Source organism: Heteronotia binoei, chromosome 20 (assembly GCF_032191835.1).
Source record: "Heteronotia binoei isolate CCM8104 ecotype False Entrance Well chromosome 20, APGP_CSIRO_Hbin_v1, whole genome shotgun sequence".
NCBI classification, from domain to species: Eukaryota; Metazoa; Chordata; class Lepidosauria; order Squamata; family Gekkonidae; genus Heteronotia; species Heteronotia binoei.
The window spans coordinates 13,791,688-13,817,047 of NC_083242.1; the positions used below are offsets into that span (position 1 = coordinate 13,791,688).

The 25,360-nt window shown below is 50.1% G+C and overlaps 1 protein-coding gene across 3 annotated transcripts in view; it reads left to right on the forward strand.

Moving 5' to 3' along the window:
- CAPN15 (calpain 15) overlaps nt 1-25,360 on the forward strand; it is a 178,761-nt gene that overhangs the window by 128,641 nt on the left and 24,760 nt on the right. For all 3 annotated transcript variants that reach the window (XM_060260829.1, XM_060260827.1, XM_060260828.1), the window contains 5 exons: nt 305-1,757; nt 10,622-10,830; nt 16,219-16,402; nt 20,216-20,439; nt 23,394-23,519. In XM_060260829.1, coding sequence (XP_060116812.1) covers nt 327-1,757; nt 10,622-10,830; nt 16,219-16,402; nt 20,216-20,439; nt 23,394-23,519 — 2,174 coding nt within the window. In that variant the 5' untranslated portion in view covers nt 305-326. The remainder of the gene's footprint in view (nt 1-304; nt 1,758-10,621; nt 10,831-16,218; nt 16,403-20,215; nt 20,440-23,393; nt 23,520-25,360) is intronic.

Genomic DNA, 25,360 nt, shown 5'->3' on the forward strand with positions numbered 1-25,360 from the left:
GTCCTGATCCAGTATGGCTTCTCGTGTTTTGGTCCTTCTGGTGGACCTCCTGATGGCACCTGAGTTGTGGCCACTGTGTGACACAGAGGGTTGGACTGGATGGGCCATTGGCACCAATTCTTGGTGCTTGAGGGACAAAAGTGGGAGGGCTTCAAGTGTCCTGGCCCCACTAGTGAACCTCCTGATGGCACCTGGGATTTTTTGGCCACTGTGTGACACAGAGTGTTGGACTGGGTGGGCCACTGGCCTTATCCAACATGACTCATTTTACATTCTTAAGTAACAGCCTAATTCTCTCTTGCAGCCACACCCACTCTTCTGGTTCTATGGCCACCGTGCGGGAATGGTCTTGCACCCGCTGCACGTTCCTGAACCCCGTGGGCCAGCGCCAGTGCTCCATCTGTGAGGCTCCCCGCCAGAAGCCCGACCTCAACCACATCTTGCGCCTCAGCGTGGAAGAGCAGAAATGGGCCTGCGCCCGATGCACCTTCCGGAACTACCTGGGCAAAGAGACCTGCGAGGTGTGCGGCTTCACCCCGGAGCCGGGCCCGGGAGGCTCGCCACTGCCCATTCTCAACGGGGTCTTGCCCAAGCCCACTGTCTTGGTGGAGCCCAAGGGGACATGTAAGGAGGAGATTTCCAAAGCTGAAAGCAGCAGTGAGGACTCCGGCGGAGGGAAGAGCCCGGAGGAGGCGGCCCTGGAGGATGGCTGGGCCTGCCAGCGCTGCACCCTCCACAACACCCCCGTGGCCAACTCCTGCTCTGCCTGCGGGGGGCCCCGCAAACTCTCCCTGCCCAAGATCCCTCCAGAGGCGCTGGTCGTCCCTGAAGTCATCGCTCCAGCCGGCTTCCACATAGCCCCCACCACCCCGCAGCCTGGCACTGCCACCGAGACCCCAGAGAGCCACCCCGGGGTCACCCCAGGAGCCACCGCCCCGGAACAGGACAGCCAGAAGATGCCAAGCTTTAGCCTTTTCTCCCCTGGCCTCCAAAACAACCCGGTGCCCCGCAGCCGCCGAGAGGTGCCCCCACAGCTACAGCCCCCCGTGCCCGAGACCTCCCAGCCTGCCTCCCCGCCGGCCCCCGTGCAGAAGGCCCTCCGCTTCCAGGAGCTGCTGGCCACCAAGCGGCTGAGCGCTTTGGAGGAGGAGATGGAGGTGAGCCCGTCACCCTGGAAATGCAGCTCCTGCTCCCTCCTCAACGCGTCGGGGAGTGGCACGTGCGAGGCCTGCAGCAACCAGAAGGGCAGCGACACCATCGACCTGACGGGGGACTCCGTCCGCTTCACCCCCTGTGGCCCCTCCAGCCCTGACTTCACCACCTGGTCCTGCTCGAAATGCACCTTGAAGAACCCCACCGCCTCTCAGAAGTGCAAGGTGTGTGGCTCCTCCAAGCTCCACGGCTTCCAGGAGCACGAGCCGCCCGCCAAGTGCCCGGAGTGCGGCTCAGACAAGGGTGCCTGCCTGGCTTGCAGCTCCAAAGCCCCCTCCGCCCGCAAAGTCGCCCGTCTCTTCCCCTTGCAGCCCCCCGTGACCCCGGAGAGACCCAGCCAGTGGCCCTGCCCGGCCTGCACCCTGCTGAACGAACTCAAGGCCAAGCATTGTGTGGCCTGCCACACGCCCCAGGGATACATGGCGCAACGGAAGGGGGCCAAGCCGCTCCGGCGCCGCGAGAGCATGCACGTGGAGAAGCGGCGGCAGACTGACGAGGGAGAGGCCAAAGCACTCTGGGAAAACATCGTCTCCTTCTGTCAAGAGGTGAGTTCCCGGCACTCTCTGTTAAGATGGCACCGTTTTGTTGCTTGTTTTTGAATTTTAAAAGCAAGCTTGTTGTTCGTATTGCCTCAAAGCCTGGCAGGGAAAAGTACGGGAAGAGGAGAGCCAGCATTGTGGTTGAAGTGTCAGGTTAGGTCTGGGAGCCCCGTGACGCAGAGTGGTAAAGCCGCAGTACAGGAGTCTTCTGCTCATGACCTGAGTTCAATCCCAGCGGAAGCTGGTTCAGGTAGCCGGCTCGAGGTTGACTCAGCCTTCCATCCTTCCGAGGTCGGTCAAATGAGTACCCAGCTTGCTGGGGGGAAAGCGTAGATGACTGGGGAAGGCAATGGCAAACTACCCCGTAAATAGTCTGCCGTGAAAAAGTTGTGAAAGCAACGTCACCCCAGAGTTGGAAACGACTGGTGCTTGCACAGGGGACTACCTTTACCTTTTAGGTCTGGGAAACCCAGGTTCAAATTCCTACTTGGCCATGGAAGCTCGCTGGGTGACCTTGCACCAGTCACACAACTCTCAGCCTAGCCTGGGGTGACCAAACTTCCTTAATGTGGCGGAATTTATTTTTGCCCACACTCAGTAACCCAAACAGTTTTCAGAAGGCTAATACAGATAAACTTTATTACACTTATATTTCTGCTCCAGACAGAAGGCATGGAAATACATAAGCAAAACAATAGATAAAATTACAGTTTCCGGATAGTGCGAGAAGGTTATGCATTTCAGATAATTCAGAATTCAGATGAACTTTTACCCAGCTCTTAAGCTTGCACTGTCTTATAATCTAATACCTGTTAAAAAGGAATTAATTTTATGAAAACCTACGTTCCAGTCTATATTAGAGCTATTTCCTATGTTCTGTGTTTGAGGCCTCCAACAGAAATCAACAAGGGTTGTTAGTGTCTCGAATGCCCATGTCTCGAATCCGGAAGCTGCAGCTGGTGCAGAATGCTGCAGCCAGGCTGTTACTGGGTCTCTCTATTCGGAATCATGTGCAGCCGGGGCTGCGGAGACTGCATTGGCTGCCAATAGTGTTCCGGATTCGCTACAAGGTGCTGGTTATTACCTTTAAAGCCCTATATGGCCGAGGACCTGTCTACCTTAGGGACCGTCTCTCCCCATATATTCCCCAGAGAGTACTGAGATCTGGATCACAAAACCTACTAGAAATCCCCGGGCCCAGGGAGGCGAGATTGAAGGCTACCAGAGAATGAGCCTTCTCTATTGCGGCCCCCCACTGGTGGAACCAACTCTCAGATGATGCTAGAGCCTTGCAGGATCTTGCCCAATTCCGCAAGGCCTGCAAAACAACACTATTTCGAATGGCCTTCAGCTAAAATCCAGAGTTGCTTAACATCATGGTATGGAACTTAGCACCAAAACGGTTTTAAAATTGTTTAATATTTTAAAGTGGAATTGTTAATTTAACTGATCTTGTTGTAACTGTCTTTACTGTTTTATGGTTGCATTGTTTTATTGTGGATATTCAATGTTGTTGGCCGCCCTGAGCCTGCTTTGGCGGGGAGGGCGGGATACAAATACGAAAAATAAATAAATTTCTGGGCTTGACTGGCATAGAGGTCCCCTGTCTGTCATGCAGTCAGCAACTCCCGCTCAAAAACCCAGGGTATATAAAGCCTTATTCCCCCCCCAGAACCTTATCTCCATCTTATCTGATATTTTGCATTTCAGTTACTGCAGATGGCCAGTTGTCTTGCTTCCTGCTCAAACCATATAAGGATATTCCTGTTCTGAGACAGCCTTTACTTTTCGCACACTGACCTCGATTCTCAGCCAGAGCTGTTGGCTGTTAGCAATATGAATGGTTGAACTCTTGATGGCCATTTTTCAGAAAGAGCTCTTGTAGCCAATTTCGTAAAGAGGGCCAATCCACAAGAAATCCTGCCACACTTAACCACCTAGAAGAGCCACATAGAATAAATGTCGGATGTTTGAGAGCCACAAGACATGAACATGAGAAGTTTGAGGGGAGGGAGGAAGGGAGGAAGGAAAATAAATTGAGAGAGGGAGAGGTGGAAAGAAAGCAACTTTATCTTTAAATGAATTCTCCAAGCTGCTGGCTGGCTAGATTTGGCAAAGCAATCCAAAGAGACAAATGCCATCTCCAAGCCAGCTGGTGGGGGTTTCGAGAGCCACACAATAGGTGTAAAACAGCCACATGTGGCTCCTGAGCCGCAGTTTGGCTACCCCTGGCCTAGCCTACCTTGTGGGGTTGTTTTGAGGCTAAGCTGGAGGAGAGGAGACTATAGCATGCCACGTTGGGTCCCGACTGGGGAGAAAGGGAGGGTGGAAAGAAATACCTGCAGGTATTGTAGAAGGCCAATCGCAGTGAAGAGCTGTGCAAGAGTCATCGGGGTCTTGGGGTGCTGCATTCCTCCACTGTTACTCATCAGAGCAGAATTAATTCTGAAGAATACATTAGGCAAATGTGCTGGTTTCCCGCGATGTCCTCCGGCTGCAGGATTTGCCTTTTTAGGTGTTAAATTAGATTTGTGCATCTTGGTGGATTACTGTGGTCTCGAATGGTTGCCGTGCACACCTTCGGAATGTTCCAGCTCGACGCAGAGAAGCGGCGACCTCTTGCTGCTTTTTTGACCTCACCATTTACAAGCAGGGGTGTCAAACATGTGTCCCAAGGGCCGAATCAGGCCCACGAGCAACTGGCTGTTGTCTGCTTCCTTCTCCCTCTCTCTTGCTTCCTTCTGCATCACAGCTTGCTTTGCCAGGCTTGCTCAATCACACAGAAGCCATAGAGCAAGGCTTCTGTTTTCTCCATTGTCTGAGTCTCCTCCCTTGGGGAGGAAGGGAGGGAGAGGGAGAGCTTGCTTTGCCAGGCTCTCTCAGTCGCACAGCAGAGCTACTGAGCCAAGCCTCTCTTCCTTCTATTGGCTGGCTCCTCCCCCTCCTGGTCCCTTGGGGAAGGAAAGAAAGAGGCAGAATTTCCTTTGCCCAGTTCCCTGGATCTCACAGGAGAGATACAAAGAAAGGACCTTTAAGGCCAACAAGTGCTAATGTTTTAAGAAGATGATGATATTGGATTTATATCCTGCCATATACTCTGAATCTCAGAGTCTCAGAGCAGTCACAGTTTCCTTTACCTTCCCCCCACCCCACAACAGACACCCTGTGAGGTAGGTGGGGCTGAGAGAGCTTTTTACAGCAGCTGCCCTTTCAAGGACAACTCCTGTGAAAGCTATGACTGACCCAAGGCCATTCCAGCAGGAGCGTGTGGAGGAGTGGGGATGTTTTAAGTTTTTAAAAAAATCTTTAATTGTGTTTGTGTGAATTTTTTATAAAGTTTTCATCTTCTCTCCCTGGCATTACATTTTATGCCACGCATGATCCAATCCAACAAGGTCTCATTTATGTTAGATCCGGTCCTCATAGCAAATTAGTTCGACACCCCTTGTTTACAGTTTTTTCCCCTCTGTATCCCTGCATATATCTGCCCACTGATGATTCATGCACTTCTTGCATCTGATGAAGTGAGCTCTGTGCTAGGAAAGCTTAGCTCCTGGCATAACATGTTTGCTTAGTCTTTAAGGCAGGATTCTCTCTGGAGTTTGCCATAACTTTCTTAATACTGTGACCATTCTAGCTTTATTATAATGGCAAAGAGGCCAAGCTGGGTAACAGGATGCCCCCTGGAGTCCAGCTGCTTTAAGACCAACAGAGTTTTATTGAGAATGTAAGCTTTCATGTGCTAGAAGCACACTTCATCAGACTATGAAAGGGGGTACAGTTACAGGAGAGCCAGTTTGATGTAGTGTTAAGTGCGCGGACTCTTATCTGGGAGAACCAGGTTTGATTCCCCACTCCTCCACTTGAACCTGCTGGAATGGCCTCAGGTCAGCCATAGCTCTCGTAGGAGTTGTCCTTGAAAGGGCAGCTTCTGGGAGAGCTCTCTCAGCCCCACCTACCTCACAGGGTGCCTGTTGTGGGGGGGGAAAGGTAAAGGAGATTGTGATTGCTCTGAGACTCTGAGATTCAGAGTACAAGATGGGATATAAATCCAATATCGTCTTCTTCAGTACTACATATAGCTTGAGGGTAGGGGTTAAGCACACGAAAGAGTACAGAGTTTGAATCCACTGGCAAAATAGTGAAATGAACAAATTGAAAGAATAAGAGAAACACCTCTGAGAAAAAGAGGTTCTCAGTGTAACCCATGTTTGAGGAGAAACAGAGCAATTTACTGCCATTCTCACTATCATTCTCCAATTCCGACATGTTCATTGCCTTTTCCTGTTTTCCTACACAACTTAAACTATATCCAGACCAAACTGTTACTCTTTCAATTTGTTCATTTTCTATTTTGCCTTTGGATTCTAACTTTGTACTATTTTGCATGCTTAACCTTACTCACAAGCAATGTTCCCTCTAAGCTGCAGAGTCTTGTGAGCAAAAATTCAACTTTGTGAGCTACTGGCATTGAAGTTGTGAGCTATTGCAGAAATCAGCGTGCTCTGGGGTCATCCTTCCTGAGCTAAGACACAAATGTGTGAGCTGGAGGCTAAAAATCTATGAGCTAGCGCACGCTAACTCAACTTAGAGGGAACACTGCCCGCAAGCTATATGTGGCACTGCTCGCTGTACCCCATTTCATTGTCTGATGAAGTGTGCTTCTAGCTCGTGAAAGCTTACGTTCTCAGTAGAACTTCGTTGGTCTTAAAGGTGCCGCTGAACTCTTAACTTTGTTCAATTGCTTCAGACCAACACGGCTGCCCCCCAGGATCTAAGGACATCCCCTGTTCAGAGATGGCCTCTGCCAGGAAATTACTAGGAGGCCTGGCAGCCCCCCCCCCCCCCATTGCCTAGTCATAGCCTGCCTCCAACAATGTAGGGAGACAGTAACAGATCAACCAGGCCTGTAATGCAGCAGATTTAAAATGTCATGTTTTGACCAGAGATCAAAAACTGTTGCCAAGCGGTTGTACTGGCTGGCCAGATCATCTCCTCTGGAGTTCTTTTTCACTCTACTAGGGAAGGGCACGAACCGGGGAAATGGTGGTTCGTGCGATTCAATAAATCATGAACCGCGATGAATCTTCCCCTGCTTCGCAAACCAGTTCGGGTTCACGGTGGATCTGCGCTCCCTCCTTTCTGCTGGTGGTGGAAGGAGGGGGGGGGAGGAAGCACCATGGGCTCCAAAAAAGTGCTTCCTGACCCCCTCCCAGTTATGTAAAATAATTGGTTGCTTTTGGGTTCTCTTCTGGCCTTGGACTTGGTAGAGGTCTCAAGGCGGAGGAGGACAGACTTCTCTCCCCGTCTTTCTGGGGAAAGCTCTGTCTGGCAAGACCCTGGGGATCGATGCTCATCAAAAGCAAAGTGGACATTTCCTTCCCCTCCCTCCCCTCCCAGCCCCTGCCAAGGACTCGATCCTGGAGGCTCCGCGCAGGGAGAGTTTGCTGCTTGAGCTGAGCTGAGGCATCCGAATTTAGCCCCGAGTAATTAGCAGGAACAGGAGCCCCATCGACTCCCGCCGGCGTTTTGCCGGAAAGGCCCCTCTCTCGGGGTCATTGCTAACAAACCAGGCACGATGGCATTAATTACCGAGCGCGGTTTGATTTCCTCGCTGGCCCGCGGTGATTGAAGTCCGAGGCCAGATTAAGCCGATCTCGTAAATGAAATCTAATCCTTTTGGACTTCAGAGGCAGCGTGGCACCGTACCAGCAGGCTGTGCCTTCTTACAGGCTCATTGTTATCCCTCGCTTAGCGGAAGATGTCCCGGCTTTGCGGGGAGAGACAGATTCCCTTCCTCACCCACCCCTGCAAACCCTGACAGGTTTCTCCAAACCCCAGTTCTAGCAGGACCTCCAGGCCTCTTTCCAGTCCAGAAGAGACCCGCAGGATTCAAGCCGCTTCTTGGGCAGGGAGAAGGGAAGGCTGATGTCCGTGTGCTCTCTTTTGCACCAGTAATGCTGAAGACGGCCCATTGGGGTAGAAACTCTCCGGGAGTGCTGGAATCCCAGGAAGGGGTGCAGAAGGCCAGAGGGGGGGGGAGCTTTTAAGGATGGCTGTGCGGGTGGTGAAAGTATATATATTGGGAGCCCCTTGTGGCTCTTTCACACATACTGCGTGACTCTAGAAGGCCCTGCCAACCTGTTGGCCAGCTTGGACAAGGCATTTCTCTCTTTAAATGCATTTAAAGTTAAAGTTGCTTTCTTTCCACCTCCTCCTCTCCCCTCCCCCACCTATTTAGCTTCCTTTCTGTCTTGCGGCTCTCAAACTGATGTTTATTCTATGTGGCTCTTACCTTAAGTACGTTTGGCCACTCCTGGCCTATATAGAGAGAAACCGCCTAATGCATGTTTGTTGTTGAATAAGGGCTGATGGGGGGGGGGGGCATAAGAACATAAGAACATAAGAGAAGCCATGTTAGATCAGGCCAATGGCCCATCCAGTCCAACATTCTGTGTCACACAGTGGCCAAATATATATATATACACACACACATACACACTGTGGCTAATAGCCACTGATGGACCTCTGCTCCATATTTTTATCTAACCCCCTCTTGAAGGTGGCCATGCTTGTGGCCGCCACCACCTCCTGTGGCAGTGAATTCCACATGTTAATCACCCTTTGGGTGAAGAAGTACTTCCTTTTATCCGTTTTAACCTGTCTGCTCAGCAATTTCATCGAATGCCCACGAGTTCTCGTATTGTGAGAAAGGGAGAAAAGTACTTCTTTCTCTACTTTCTCCATCCCATGCATTATCTTGTAAACCTCTATCATGTCACCCCTCAGTGACTCAGTAAGTTTTTTGTTGAAACAGCTTTGAGGTCCAGTGGCACCTTTAAGACCAACAAAAGTATATTCAAGGTATGAGCTTTCGTGTGAGCGCGTACTTCCTCCGATACAAGCAGTAGAACAGATTTTGAGTCCAGTGGCTCCTTTAAGGCCATAAGAATGTAAGAGAAGCCATGTTGGATCAGGCCGATGGCTCATCCAGTCCAACACTCTGTGTCACACAGTGACCAAAAAACCCAGGTGCCATCAGGAGGTCCACCAGTGGGGCTGGAAGCCCTCCCATTGTGCCCCCCCCCAAGCACCAAGAATACAGAGCATCACTGCCCCAGACAGAGTTCCAACAATACGCTGTGGCCAGCAAAAGTGTATTCAAGGTACGAGCTTTTGTGTGCACGCACACTTCAGATACAAGCAGTAGAACAAATTTGGAGTCCAGTGGCACCTTTAAGGCCAACAAAAATGTATTCAAGGTATGAACTTTCATGTGCATGCACACTTCAGATACAAGCAGTCGAACAGATTTTGAATCCAGTGGCACCTTTAAGACCACAGAAGTTCATGCAAGGTATGAGCTTTCACGTGCAGGCACACTTCTCCACTTCCTCAGATGCAAACACACATGGAAGCTCGTACCTTGAATAAACTTCTGTTGGTCTTAAAGGTGCCGCTGGACCCAAAATCTGTTCGACTGCTTCAGACCGACCCGGCAGCCCACCTGGATCTTTTTGCAGAAAGTTCTTCTGTGCCGTCAGAAAAGCAAGAGGTCGTCAGCAGGTGCTTCCGGGTATTGCAGCCCTACAGGAAAAGACGGTCTTTGGAAGCTCAGTAAAGAAATGATAAAATCAACAAGAACCTGGGTTGTCCTCTGCCCAGAGTTTTTTGCTGATTACAAGAAAAAGAACTTGTCCTATGGGAACATTGGTTTAGTAGGGTGCAGGTAACAGCGTTCTCGAAGGCCCAGGTTTTCCGTTCTGCCAAATGGAAACACGTCTGGGGTAGTTGTGTTTTCACCGACTCTTTCCGAAAGGTTCAACTGAAACTTGGGGTTGCAAGAAGGCCGGATTCTGCGGTCTGCATTTTTGCAGCCTTTCTGCTCTCGTACGAAATTGTCGCACGTGAGGAGTCTCATGTTACGCCTGTCAGCGGTTGCATTTCACCGTTGGTGCGTGGAGCATGGAATCACGTGTCTTGGGAATGCTGACTTCCATTTAAACGTGGTGTTGTGATCTTGTTAGGGGTGTTTTATGTGCATGCTTTTAAAGTGTCGGCGAGTCACAACCGACTTACAGCGATCCTGTAGCGTCTTCAAGGCAAAGAGACGTTCAGAGACAATTTGCCAATGCCTGCCTTCGCGTAGCAGCTCAGGATTTCTTCGGTGGTCTCCCATCCAAGTACTCACCAGGGCTGACCCTGCTTAGAATCATAGATTTGGAGGGGGCCTCCAGGTCATCAAGTCTAACCCCTTGAACAATGCAGGAAATTCAAAAATACTTCCCACCCACCCCCCCGTGAGCCCAAAGTGGTGATCAGCATTTCCCTGGGCGTGTAAGAAAACTGTGTCACTTGCCTGCCACCTTTAGTACTGCTGTCACCTTCTGAATGATCCAAAATGTGCTGATGGGGCAGAAGGAACTGCCGGGTACCAGGGCTTTTATTGTAGCAGGAATTCCTGTGCAGATCAGGCCACGCCCCCCTGATGTAGCCAATCCTCCAAGAGCTTACAATAAGCCCTGTACTAAGAGCCCTGTCAGCTCTTGGAGGATTGGCTACATCAGGGGTGTGTGGCCTAATATCAGGGCTTTTTTGTAGCAGGAGCTCCTTTGCATATTAGGCCACACACCCCTGACATAGCCAATCCTCCAAGAGCTGACAGGGCTCTTCGTACAGGGCCTACTGTAAGCTCCAGGAGGATTGGCCACACCCGGGGTGTGTCGCCTAATACGCAAAGGAGTTCCTGCTACAAAAAAAAGCCCTGCCGGCTGCCTTCCAAGAGTTCCCACCCAAAGCCTCTCCTTTGGAATGGGGCAGACTGCCACCTGCAAGGGCGCTGCAATAACTTTTTTCCTTTCCACCCACAGAACAAGGTCAACTTTGTGGACGACAGTTTCCCGCCAGGGCCCAAGTCAGTTGGCTTCCCCGAAGGGGACAGCGTCCAGCAGCGGGTCAAGCAGTGGCTGAGGCCTCACGAGATCAACTGCAGCATCTTCAAGGATCGCTCGGTCAAGTGGTCTGTCTTCCGGACGCCCCGGCCCTCGGACATCCTGCAAGGGCTCCTGGGAAACTGCTGGTAAAGAGCGGTGGTGCGAAGATTCCCTGGCACCCGTCAAGGGGTGCCTGGCAGTGCGGTGTAGTGGTTAAAGTGAATATGTGTACACACGAATGGATTTGCCTTACTCTGAATCAGACTGTCAATCCATCAAAGTCAGTCTTGTCTACTCAGACTGGCAGCAGCTCCCTAGGGTTTCAGGTGGAAATCTTTCATGTTATCTACAACCTGGCCCTTTTAGCTGGGTGATGGTGGGGATTGAACCTGGGACCTTTTGTGTGCAATCCCTAAGAATTTTGTTCCAGTTGGCTATCTTGTTTGTCGGTCAACAGAAGGGACGGAAAAAAATCCCCTTTGCAGAAAACGATAGCGATACCTGTTTTGGGAGAGCCAGTTTGGTATAGTGGTTCAGTTTGTGGACTCTTATCTGGGAGAACCGGGTTTGATTCCCCACTCCTCCGCTTGCACCTGCTGGAATGGCCTTGGGTCAGTTAGAGCTCTGGCAGAGGTTGTCCTTGAAAGGGCAGCTGCTGTGAGAGCCCTCTCAGCTCCACCTACGTCACGAGGTGTCTGTTGTGAGGGAGGAAGTTAAAGGAGATTGTAAACTGCTCTGAGACTCTGAGATTCAGAGTAGAGGGAAGGGTATAAATCCTTCTTCTTCTTCTTCTTCTTCTTCTTCTTCTTCTTCTTCTTCTTCTTCTTCTTCTTCTTCTTCTTCTTCTTCTTCTTCTTCTTCTTCTTCTTCTTCTTCTTCTTCTTCTTCTTCTTCTTCTTCTTCTTCTTCTTCACACCCCCTCCCCAACATAATGACAAACAAGCTTTCAAGTTCTCCAGAATTTTTGGCCAAGCAGGATGCTCAGTACAAAAGCAGCAGAAAGCGATTTAATGTTATTTCAGAAAGCCCCCAAGCACAGCTTGTTAGACCCAAGGGCAGGTTTCACATTGAATTTGTATTATCCCGGCTTTGGGCAAAGGCAGGTTTCTGGGAGCAGTGAAGTCCAGTGGGGCAGAGAAGCATTGGGGGTGGGAGGGAGGCAAGAGAATTCGAGGCGAGCAGTTAATCAGATGTTTCCCAGCTTTAATTGGAATATCCAGGAACTTTATTAAGGGAGACAGGAGAAAGGGGGGAAATATACCGTGGCCCTTGGCAATTACCGTCCTAATGACTGTGTTTTGGCTCGCAGAATTGCTTCCCACTGAAGCCATTGGAAATCAATGGTGGTCCTAAAAGAAGAAGAACTTGTGTAGAAATTTTTAAAATAAACTTAATTTTTTAAATAAAATATTCAATGAATGAAAGCAATGCCTTTGTGCACTTGGCTGCTTCTCAGACCTCTCCATCTGCTGAATGTTGGCATAGGCTGCCCCCTGGTGGCAGTGAAGGGATTTGCATGCTATTGTGCCCACGGGACTGGGGGGAAATCCAATTCCTCCCCCCCCCCCACAAGTTTCCAGCACTACTGGCTTTTGTTCTGCTAAATCAGAGCCAAAACAAGAAACCTTCAAATGAGAGGAGCTGGATTTAGGCATGTCCTACAATTGAGTCCCTGCAGCTCAGTGGTTCGCTTTTTACCATCAGGGTGTCCTTTCCCCTTTTCCTTCAGAAAGCTGTCTTGTCTGTTTAACTGCTCCTGTGTGCTGCAGGGGTCCCCGGGCTACGGACCACTACCGGTCTGCGGCCTGTTGGCAACCAGACCTCAGCCTCCTCCCCCTGCCCCACCCCACCCGCAGCGCTACGCAGCCTTGCCTCCCCGCACCATTAGTTCTGATGTGACCTTCTGGGAGAGCTCTCTCAGCCCCACCCACCTCACAGGGTGTCTGTTGTTGGGGAGGGAGATAAAGGAGATTGTGGGCAGCTCTGAGATTCAGAATGGAGGGCGGGCTATAAATCCAATATCTTCACCTTCTTCTCTGAAGGCAGATCCATCACAATGCCTTTTTAATGCAGTCATACTAAACCGGGGTTTGCATGTTCAAGCCAAGATTTGGTGACTAATTGCCAACCGTGGTTTGTCCCTTCAGACAGAACACAAAGCCATAATTTATCAGCCCACAAATAGCCTTTTGAATGGCTGTTTGGCTAGCATTGAGTGAGCTGAGTTTAAAGATGTAACTTTTTGTTCAGGGTTTCTCGTGAATCATTCCTTGTTTGATCCCACACTTGGCTCTGGTTTTGTATATTGATTTTTTGGGTTTTTTGGACAGCAGTTTTCACGCTCTCTCCTGTGTACGTGTTTGGGCTCGTCTTTGATCTGCTTTTATTGGTCTCTGCCTCTAACTAGCTTTTAAAATTGCCGTCGATCGGTTTTCAATCCCGCCGCCACTTCTGTGTCAGATGATGTTGTAGCCTTCTTGTTTTTATGGGATTCTTGTTAGCCGCTTTGCAGATCAATAAACGGGAGGGCGTGGGATATAAATGCTTTAAGTGGGAGCTTCCTTAACTCTGGTTCGGCCAGAATTAACTCTCTTTCTCTCCTCCCTGCCACTTATGCTTTGCACCATGATGGAAAACTTCCTGGTTTTGCAAAGTGAATTACAGTTCACCTTGACATTTGAGTTTAGGGTAGGGTTGCCAGGTGAGACCGATGAGCCGGCGGGGGACTTATCAGGAGGGTCCAGGAGAAGGGAAGGAAGAAGTGCAATTGGACTCTGAGTTCTGGGTGAGCTGGCCGTTGCATTGAAAGGGACCGCGTTCCTTTAAAATGCCTTCCCTCCATTGGAGATAACTGGGGATGGGGGCACCTTCTTTGGGGGCTCATAAAACTGGACCCCCTGGTCCAAACTTTTTGAAATTTTGAGGGTTTTTTGAGAAGAGGCACCAGCAGCTATGCTGAATATTTGGTTCCTCTACCTCAAAAAACAGCACCCCCCTCAGCCCCAGATACTCACAGACCAATTCTCTGTTATACCCTACAGCAGGGGTGGCCAAACTTGCTTAATGTAAGAGCCGCATAGAATAAACATCAGATGTTTGAGAGCCACAAGACTTGAATGTCAGATGTTTGAGAGCGGCAAGGGAGGGAAGGAGGAAGGAAGGAAGGAAGGAAGGAAGGAAGGAAGGAAGGAAGGAAGGAAGGAAGGAAGGAAGGAAGGAAGGAAGGAAGGAAGGAAGGAAGGAAGGAAGGAAGGAAGGAAGGAAGGAAAATAGATGGGGAGGGTTTCGCCACCCCTGCCTTATGGGGGCAATCTCCATAGGCTATAACAGAGTGCTCAGCGGACATTCCCCCCCCACACTTTCTGATAGCCCTGAAGTGGAGAGAGGGGCTCCAAACCAGGGGATCCCCCACCCACAACTGGGGATTGGCAACTCAAGTTTAGGGGCCTGGGAGAATTTGGGTTTCTTTCCTCTCTACAAATGGGAATCTAAACAGAGTGTCTTAGAAACTCAGTTTGTAAGTGCCAGCGTTCAGTCATCATGGCATCTTAGAATTCGATTGAAGTCTTTCCAAACGATGGATTTTTTCAGGCACACTCTGCACATAAGAGGAAGGGAGGAAGTCCGGCACCAGGGAACCCAGCAAACAGGAAAGGATCTGAGTCTCAGTGCTAGAACATCTGCTTTTCATGCAGAAGGTCCCAGGTTCAACCCCTGGCATCTTCAGCTGAAAGGCACAGGTGGATGATGGGAAAGACCTCTGCCTGAGACGCCGGAAAGCTGCTGCTGGTCAGAGTAGACAATTCTGACCTCGATAAGCCTACTGTCTGGCTCAGTATAAAGTCGTTTCATGCACTCACGATGTATGTTACTGAGGGGTGGGATGGCTCAGTGGCAGAGCATCTGTTTCGCACGCAGAAGGTCCTGGGTTCAATCGCAACATGGCCAGTTAAAAAGCAGCAGGCACTCAATGACATGAAAGACTTCTGCCCAAGACCTTCAAGAGTTGCTGCCAGTCAAAGGAAAAAGAAGACTGCAGATTTATACCCTGCCCTTCTTTCTGAATCAAAGTCTCAGAGCGGCTCACAGTCTCCTATATCTTCTCCCCCAACAACAGGCGTCCTGTGAGGTGGGTGGGGCTGAGAGGGCTCTCACAGCAGCTGCCCTTTCAAGGACAAACTCTGCCAGAGCTCTGGCTGACCCAAGGCCATTCCAGCAGGTGCAAGTGGAGGAGTGGGGAATCAAACCCGGTTCTCCCAGATAAGAGTCCACGCACTTAACATTACGTCAAACTAAGAAGTGAGCAGAGAAATTGCGAAAGGCCATAAACTACCACAAACGTTGTTAGTCCTTAAGGTGCTCTTGGACTTTTTCCTGCTACTGCAGACAGACTAGCTCGGCTGCTCATCTTGGATCGGTCGAAGTAAATAAGAGCAACCTTGATAAACCACAGGTCTGATGTTTCATGGGAACCAGCCAAGTTTGTGCTTATCACCAGGGCTTTTTTTGTAGCAGGACCTCCTTTGCCTGTTAGGCCACACCCCCTGATGTAGCCAGTCCTCCTGGAGCTTACAGTAGGCCCTGTAAGAAGAGCCCTGTCATCTCTCGGAGGATCAGCTACATAAGAGGGGTGTGGCCTAATATGCAAAGGAGTTCCTCCTACAAAAAAAGCCCTGCTTATCACAGACGGGGTTGTTGTGACTTCTGAATGCAGTTTCCTGGTCCATTTCCGTGAAAGCAGACCCTGACAAGTTTGTGGCAGATCTCTAGCCCTGGATGAAAAGGCACCCTAAGTTGAGGAGCGAAAATAAGTCCTTCTTAACAAGTCATTAAATTGTGGGGTTCACTGTCAGTGGGCATGGGGATGGCCAGAAGCATAGATGGCTTTAAAAGGCAGATTTATGGAAGAGAGATCTGTCAGTGGCTGCTAAAGGAACCTCCATTTATGGAGGTAGCAAACCTCTGAATGTCATTGCTGGGAGGCAACACTGGGAGAGGCCTTGGCTTCCATGTCCTGTTTGTTGGCGCACCAGGGCAACGAGTGTGAAACGAAATGCCAGACTACATGGACCACTGCTCTGATCTAGCAGGGTGTTTCTTACATTCAGGAGCCACCCATATTCCTTCTGTTTCCCACTTGACCCTAATAATAACAATAATTATCATATTGAACTGTGTGTGGTGTAGCCAGGAGATCCTAAGATAGTCTGGCAACCTGAAGTTCTAGCTCTTAGCTTTGTGCACCACTAGGTGGCGAGCTAGGCTTGTTTTTAAGGCAAGAGATGTTTCAGAGATGGTTTGCCATCGCCTGCCTCTGCGTCAGGACCCTGGTATTCTTTGGAGGTCACCAGTCCAAATACTAGCAAAGACCAACCCTGCTGAGCGTCTGAGATCTGATGATATCAGGCTAGCCTGGGCTATCCAGGTCAGAGTTTGGATTGACCCTAACCAACGTTGCACAAAAAATCATGGCTTAACGGGCTGGTTCTGGCCTTCCCTAGAATTAACCAGTCTTCCACTGCCACCCTGTTTAGGTTCCTGAGTGCTCTGGCTGTGCTGGCGGAGAGGCCCGAGTTGGTGGAGCGGGTCATGATCACCCGGACGATATGTCAGGAGGGGGCCTACCAGGTGCGGCTTTGCAAAGATGGCACCTGGACCACTGTTCTGGTAGATGACATGCTGCCCTGCGACGAGTGTGGCTACCTCCTCTTCTCTCAGGTGGGTCCTCGCATTTGATCGAGCCATTGCTGGTCAGTGGGTAGAAGTGTGCGAATGTCGCTGGGTGCTGAACTTGAAATTGAAAGGAAAAAGGGCTCCTACTTGGGTAGGTACTAAGGGGTGTCCATCGGAGTAAACAGATACATGTTCAGAAGGCTTTTGGGGATGGGGGTCTTTTTTGTATTTTGTTTAGTGTGTGTATGTGTATTTTTGCACCTGGACATCATGGCAATCTAAGGTGAGTGACCCCTACCGGGGGCCTGGAGAATATTCAGAGATATGGCTGAATAAAGCCTGACCCTGCCTCCCGACTGGGTATTCCAAGGAGGTCTCCCATCCAAGTACTAAGCGCAGTTGATCCTGCTTAGCTTCTGGGATCTGACAAGATTGGGTTTGCCTGGGCTATCCAGGTCAGGGCTGTTTTCTGAAGACTCTTGAAAGTCACGATGGAGGACAAGGACTCCACTGTAAGGTGGAAGAGAATTCTCCCCACACAGGAAGCTCTACAGGTAACAACAGTCAGCAGGGGACAGAGAGGGGTCTTCTTTGGTTCAGCCAGAAAATGGCAGAGTGAAGGATACAGGGAGCAACATACAGTGAGAGATACAGGGGAGCCTGACCATGAAGACACTTGGAAGTCTGTGCAAGGATGAAGATGAGAAGAAGTCGGTGAAAAGAACAGGGGCAAAGGAGGGATACGATGGAGACAGCAATGATGTAAGAGAGATTGAAAAGTAGAAACAGGAAGGACAAAGGGAACAGTCCCACAGTCAAGACCGGCAACCTAACTCGGTATAAGATTGCTTTGTGCAAGACCAATCCTAGGAGTTGCCGGGAGCGTCAGAGCAGCACTGCCGGATCAGGTCTGGCTCATTGCAGAGGTCTTCTTGTGGAGTTGTGAAGGGCAGGAACCTGGCCTGACTTGCATTTGCTCTCTCTCCTCTCCTCGTATCGCGTGCGGAGTCCAGAAGCCTTCTGTCTTGTTCCGGACCAGCTGTGGCATCTGCAAGCAGACGTCCCTTGCTGACTCTCTCCCAGGAATTGGAGACAAGGTCCAACTGTGGGTTAAGACTGGGGAAGGGAGCAGACCCCAAGACAGCGAAGCCCCTCATTCAGACTTCCTGACCAACAGGACCTAGACTTGTCCTCAGTCTTCTTGTGATGGGATGGAGGCGGGTGAGCCTCGAGGATAACCACATTCGCACCCATCTCAAACAAGCTGAGATTTGGTTGGCGGAGCATCAAATGCCAGCGTCACCCAGTTTGTTATTCACGTGGCTGACCAGCTGCTCCCCCGAAAGACCTCTAAACAAGGTCATGGAGGCCAAAGGCTCTCCTTGTTGTCGCATTCTCCAATCAGCTGGTGCATAGAGGGATAATACGGGGGTGGGAATTCTAGCAGGAGCTCCTTTGCATATCAGGGTACACCCCCCTGATGTAGCCAGTCCTCCAAGAGCTTACAGTGTCTTTTTTGTAAGCTCTTGGAGGATTGGCTACATCAGGAGTGTGTGGCCTAAGATGCAAAGGAGCTCCTGCTAGAACTCCACCCCTGCCTCTGAACATGGAAGTTCACTTTAGCCATGATGGCTATAAATGCGCTCAGTCAGTCTATCCTCCATGAATAGAGGATAGTGGGAGACATAGGCAAAGTAGCAAACCACATTCTGGGAAGAGACCTTATTTCATACCTGTTGTATAAAAGACGCTTTCTAGCTTTGAAGTGTGTATAGGTCTTTGCAAGGGTGGAATTCCAGCAGGAGCTCCTTTGCATAATAGGCCACACACCCCTGATGTAGCCAATTCTTCAAGAGTTTACAAGGCTCTTTTTTGTAAGCTCTTGGAGGATTGGCTACATCAGAGGGGTGTGGCCTAATATGCAAAGGAGCTCCTGCTAGAATTCTACCCCAGGGTCTTTGTGTTTGAAGTGTAATTCCATGGAAGGAAGTACAGAGTATGATAGCGAAAGGAGAACTCAGCTTCCTGGGAATCTCACCTTTTCTTTAAAAAATAAAGTTAAATAGCCCTGACCTGGATAGCCCAGGCAAGCCCGATTTTGTCAGATCTCGGAAACTATACAGAATAATAAACTTTGTAAATAGTACCAAAAAAAAAATTCCAGATTTTACATACAAAAAATTATCTTTATTCAGTCCTACATCACCAAAGGAAGGTAATAATAACTAAGTAATGTTCTATCAATCATACATTGATATTTGCATATTAGGCTCATTTGCATATTAGGCCACACCCTCTGATGCCAAGGCAGGCAGAACTGTGTTCCTGTGCGGTCGTGCTCAGAAAAAGCCCTGGTCCCGATTCAGCATTTCATAACCATCTACAAAACATCTATTAGCAATATGGAACACCGTTCAGGTCCGTATATTCAAACAATTTCATAGATTTGTTAGTACTGAAGTCGGTCTAAACAGCTGGTTCAAGACGACGATAGGCTGGCTAGCTTCGATCAAGCCACGTTTCGCCGAAGGCTCGATCACCGAACCAAATCTCTCATCTGATTTCTGTCATGGTGCAAACTAGAACGAATATTCGAAGTAGGACAGTACATCTCACACTTTCCACCACCAAGATAAGCAGTTCTCAGAAGCTAAGCAAGGCAGACCCTGGCAGGTACTTGGATGGGAAACCTCCAGAGAATACCAGGGTCGGGAGGCAGAGGCAGGCTGTATCAAGCTACTTCTCTGAACGTTCTCCATGCCCTAGTAGGAGTCGCTGGAGGCCATCATGACTTCCATGCACGGGCACACACAAACACATGCACACACACACAAAATGCAACCCCCCCCAAAAAAAGTAAAGTTAAATGAAGAGCTTGAGCTTTGTCTGCTACAAAGGTACATTTCCAAGTGCACAAGCAGAGAGAGGGCTGGATAAGACTGGGCAGTCCTTGGGGAAGGCGGAGCTTCAAAGTCTTTCCCTTTCTCTGTGTGAACTAGGCCCATAGGGCCTGTATGCACATTGCAGCATTCCAGGGGAGATTTTTAGGAAGCCCAGGCCCACAATCTGAACCCTTTTGGCCTGGGTCCTGGGCCATTCATGTCAGGCACCCTTCGTGGCCTCAGTGGTTTGCATTTTCGCCACACCTGGTCCATTTTGCAAGACGTAGGTTGATTCACGTTGAAGGAACTGAACAGGCAAAAAGAGGGGACGCCAGTATGGGATACTTGGTAGGGTGTCATACTAGGATCTGGGAAACCCGGGTTCGAATCTCTGCTCTGCCATGGAAGCTTGCTGGGTGACCTTGGGCCAGTCACATTCTCTGTCAGCCTAACCCAGCTTGTAGAGTTGTGGGGAGGATAAAATGGAGGAGAGGAGAAGAATAGGGTTGGGCATGACCCGGATAAATGGAGACTTGTGGAGGTTCGTGCTTCAGGGGTTTTCACGAACCCTGAAGCACGAACTTCTGCGTTGTACGAACCAGTTTGTGCTTCTGGGACTTTGGGGGGGGGGTACCCACCGAGAAGTGAACTCCAAAGGCATTTAAATGCCATTTGAGCCCGCTATCCTCACATGACACTTCTGGGTTGGGCTGCTGGGCCAGAAGTGAACCCCAAAAGGCATTTAAAGGGTGAATACAGGTTCTTCCATACCCTTGCTTCCCGAACCACAAACCGGCTTGATTTAGCACGGATTTTGCTTCGTGTTGCGGTTCGTGCCCATCCCCGGAGAAGAATGTAAGCCGCTTTGAGTCCACATTAGGGAGAAAAGCAGGATATAAATGAAGTCAGTAAATGGAGGCAGATAATTCCACCACTTTGTCTCCCATGGTGTTTTGTCTCTGTGTCCCTTTCTCAGGCCCAAAGGAAGCAGCTGTGGGTGGCCCTGATTGAGAAGGCCCTGGCCAAACTCCACGGTTCATACTTTGCCCTCCAGGCGGGGCGCGCCATCGAAGGCCTGGCTACGCTCACGGGCGCCCCCTGCGAGAGCCTGATGCTGCAGGTCAGCTCCACTAACCCTCGCGAGGAGTCCATTGACACTGACCTCATCTGGGCCAAAATGCTGAGTTCTAAGGAGGCTGGGTAAGACGAGGCAGGAGGGAGGGCTTTTCCCCCTTCCGCTGGGAGGAGCTTAGAGAACGGGCACAGGAGGCTAGAAGGGCTTGTTTCCCCCTCACTGTCTGGCTAGGAAGCCAGCCCTCTTGCATTCTGGGACCAGGGGTCACAACACAAGCAATGTTCCCTCTAAGCTGCAGTCTTGTGAGCAAAAATTCTACTTTGTGAGCTACTGGCATTAAAAGTTGTGAGCGACTGCATGCATTACGGTCCTAAGACGAAAATGTATGAGCTGGAGGCTAAATATCTGCGAGTTAGCTCACGCTTAGAGGGAACAGTGGTCACAAGTCAGTTTCTCCAAAGAAAGGGTAGTCTTCCATATCATTTTCATGTTCTCCACCAAGACTTGGCATCTGTGCTTTGTAAGGTTGCCAGGTCATACCTTGCTTCCAATGGGCGGGGGCTCCTGGGTCCTTCCCAGAAGTGACATCGTGTCACCAATGTTGGGAGGGACACTCTAGTTTTTGGGCAGACACTATGGGGTTTTGCCTTCAAAATCATAGAGTTTGCTAAAAAAAAAAAGGGGAGCATCACCCCCTGACACCAGCAACACAATGACTTCTGGGTGACATCATCACATCCCCCTATTTGGGGGCGGGGCTTCCCCTGCTGGCCAGCTGGTTGGCAGCAGATTAAAAGCAAAGGAACCCCATCTGGGCCCCGGGGGGGTTGGGAACTCTAGCACTGCCTGTAGATGGCTGGGTCACAGCAGGACAAGGGGAAGAGGAAACACACTGGGAGGGTATAACGGGATTGGTATTTCAAGCAGGCCAGCATGCTCTTTTGCTGGAAGGTGCAGTTCTTGGTCCTTTTCTGGGTCTTCAGAAGTTACAGTGGCTTACAGAGACTACAAACCCCCTCAACACGAAGCCGCCCTGAGCCTGCCTAGGCAGGGAAGGCGGGGTATTTTTATTATTATTATTATATGTGTCTCTGGTGAAGATGCCCCTTTGAAAGGCTAACTTAAGTTATTTGCACGGGTCCACGTAAACATAACAATTTACGCTACAGCCTCTGGGAAAACAGAAAGTGGACTATTGGTCTACTTTAATGGTAGTCCAGGCATCTGGCTTGCAGCTCTCTAAATTCCCCGCCGGGGTCTATCCGGTCTCGTCTGAGCTAGGAAGGGAAAAGAGAATTATGAACTGGTAGGCATAAATATGTGTCTGATGCCAGGAGGCCTTCTGGTAAATTACTGGGATTGCCAGCCGTTCAACCAGCTCCCCATAGCTGCTCTTTTAGCAGCCGGTACTGCAGGTGACCCAACCTAGGGAAAGTTTGTTCTCCCGGTTTCTGTGGAAAGGAGCATGCCTTGCCATTTCTCTTTCCTTTTTTTCCTGGCTGGTTGGCCGTCCCAGGAACAGCATGAACTGAGAAAGAGGGTCCCTTGGAATTCGAACCCCAAGCTTTTCAATAGATCAGGTCGCTTGGCCATCCTAAGCAATGCTCCCTCTAAGCTGTGGAGTCCCGTGAGCGAAAATTCTGCTCTGTGAGAGCTGCTTGCATTAAAGCTTGGAGCTACTGCATACATGGCTTTGCTCTGGGGCTGTTTTTCCTGAGCTAAGACAAAAATGTGTGAATGGGAGGCTAAAAAACCATGAGCTAGCTCACGCTGACTCAGCTTAGAGGGAACACCGGTCCTGAGCCTGCCCAAGCTTGGTGTGTCTAGGCTTGAGTTCAAATCGTCAGCCCGAGTTCACAGTGAGCACTTCTTGTAGGACAGGGTGGGACCTGCCATCTACACCTTGGTGGAGCTAGTGTGCCACACCCTTTCCCCCCCCTCCGCTGCCACTGTCTTTGGGTGATTCTGCCTCCCTCCCCAGTTCTAGTAACATGGGCAGAGGAGGAAAATCCTTCACTTTCTCCCACAGTATTTGCAATTTTGTGAGCCTTTATTATGATTCACCTCCTAATTCCCCCCCAAGTTTAAAAAGCCCCCAGTACGATGTCCTTTACGTATAAGAAAAGTCACACACCCGCCTGCTTTGTCCGTTGCATACATTTGGAATCGTGAAGCCAGACTGGGCAGTGTTGTCCCCCATGGAAAGGAAACGAAAGGTCCCCTGTGCACGCACCAGTCGTTTCAGACTCTGGGGTGACGTTGCTTTTTACGGGGTGGTTTGCCATTGCCTTCCCCAACCATCTACACTTTCTCCCCAGCAAGCTGGGTCCTCATTTTACCGACCTCGGAAGGATGAAAAGCTGAGTCAACCTCGAGCCGGCTACTTGAACCCAGCTTCTGCCGGGGATCAAACTCAGGTCGTGAGCAGAGCTTAGGACTGCAGCTTTAGCACTCTGCACCACGGGGCCATGAGAAGGACCCATTTGCAAGGAACCTGTTTTCCATATCCATTCTTTTTACCCTACTTGTGGTTCGGCATCAGAGCCGTGGATTGGAAGCCCCAGCCATTCCGCACACAGAAATGAATTCATTGGGGGCGGGGGAGAGACAGCTTGTTTTGCTTCTTGATCACCTTTTCAATCGGGGCTTCCTCCACATCCTCTCCATGACTGATCTTGTGCATACAAGACCCCGGCAACAACCTCTGTAGGCACACCATGAAAAACGAGGGCCGACACAGCGATTCCTGCTTCTGTAATCTGTCCACTTGTCGTCATGTTCCAGGAAGCACAGTGGGGCGGGGAGGATCCTATAATCGGTCAGAGCCTTGACTGTCCTTTTCCTTGTGGTTTTGTTGCCCAAACGGCCTCGACGGGGGCCAGACAGGAAACGTTTTAAACCGAGGAAATAGCTCCCCTGCCAGTCCCCTTCAGCGGTCTGTTGCTGCGGTACAAATCTTTGTGCTCACTCTCTTTTGTCTCTGCTTGTCTCTCTCTTTGCATGTGTGTGCGTTTGTGTGTCTCTCTCTGTCTCCCGGCCTTCCTCGCCCCCCCCACCCCAACATACACACGCGTTTCAGTTTTCTGATGGGCGCCTCTTGCGGAGGGGGCAACATGAAGGTGGATGACGCCGCTTACGAGAGCATGGGCCTTCGCCCCCGGCATGCATACTCCATATTGGACGTGCGAGACGTGCAAGGATGCAGGTAAGGAAAGGGGGTGGCTCGTTGCAATTGCGCTGACTGTATTCAAGGCAACACGGTGAGAAACGGGTAGATTTTAATCCAGGAGCACCTTAAAAGATCAGCAAGATTGTTGGGGTGGGAGCTTTTGAGAGTCAAAGTTCCCTTTGTCAGAAATGAACAGGAATAGACATCTCTGAGTCTTTGTATCCCGGTCAGAAAGGGGGGATGTAGTGAGGTAAAGAAGAACATAAGAGAAGCCATGTTGGATCAGGCCAATGGCCCATCCAGTCCAACACTCTGTGTCACATAAGAACATAAGAGAAGCCATGTTGGATCAGGCCAGTGGCCCATCCAGTCCAACACTCTGTGTCACATAAGAACATAAGAGAAGCCATGTTGGATCAGGCCAATGGCCCATCCAGTCCAACACTCTGTGTCACATAAGAACATAAGAGAAGCCATGTTGGATCAGGCCAATGGCCCATCCAGTCCAACACTCTGTGTCACATAAGAACATAAGAGAAGCCCTGTTGGATCAGGCCAGTGGCCCATCCAGTCCAACACTCTGTGTCACATAAGAACATAAGAGAAGCCATGTTGGATCAGGCCAGTGGCCCATCCAGTCCAACATTCTGTGTCACATAAGAACATAAGAGAAGCCATGTTGGATCAGGCCAATGGCCCATCCAGTCCAACACTCTGTGTCACATAAGAACATAAGAGAAGCCATGTTGGATCAGGCCAATGGCCCATCCAGTCCAACACTGTGTCACATAGTAGCCAATATATGTGTATGCGTGTGTGTGTGTGTATATATATATATATATATATACACATACACACACACACACAAATGTATATATATATATATACTGTGGCTAATAGCCACTGATGGAATTCAAGATGTAATGGTACCAATGGTCCCTCTACGCTGTAGAGTCTTGTGAGCAAAAATTCTACTTTGTGAGCTACTGGCATGAAAGTTGAGAGCGATCAATTTGGCTACTACATTAATGAGTTTGCTCCGGGGCCATCCTTTCTGAGCTAAGACAAAAATCTGTGAGCCGGAGGCTTAAAAAGGGTGAGCTCACGCTAACCCAGCGTAGAGGGAACGCTGAAAAGTACTATGCATCTTTACTCTGCTATGGTAAGACCTCACCTGGAGTATTGTGTTCAGTTCTGGGCACCACAATTTAAGAAGAATTTGGACAAGCTGGAATGGGTCCAGAGAAGGGCGACGAAGATGGTGAGGGGTCTGGGAGACCTTTGACGAGAGGCTGAAGGAGCTAGGTATGTTTAGCCCCTGCTTTTAGCCCTCCCAGCCTGCACATGCAGCCAGCAGCTAAGCCGCTTGTTGCTCGACTTGCCTGGTGGTGCTGCTGCTGGCGTTGTTGCCCAGTTTGCTCTCTCTCTGCCTCCCCTCCCCCACAGCTTTGTCAAATAGGCTTTTGAGAAGGGGCCTGCAGGCTGCAGTGGGGACCACGGGCGGCAGGGCAGGTGCTCCGACTCTGAGATAATTTGCAAGTTTACAGTGCCCCTCCCACCTTCTGAACATATCTAGCTCCTTCAGCCTCTCCCACCTTCTGAGTGAGATGCAAAGACTCAGAGATCTCCACTCCTACTAGAATCTGACAAAGGGAGCTTACGCCCCAAATGCCCTTGTCGGTTTCTAAGATGGTCCTGAATTCAAATCTTGGTCGTCTCCCGCAGACCAGCAAGGGATACCCACTGAAATGATAGAAAACAGATTGCTGTGATGTTTGCACGAGCCACATCAGACGGAGTCCACCTTCGGCGACATCTCAGTTGGGGTCTAGCCGGGGCCAGGTTCAGTGCTCAGGGACCCCAATTTCTGCTTTCTT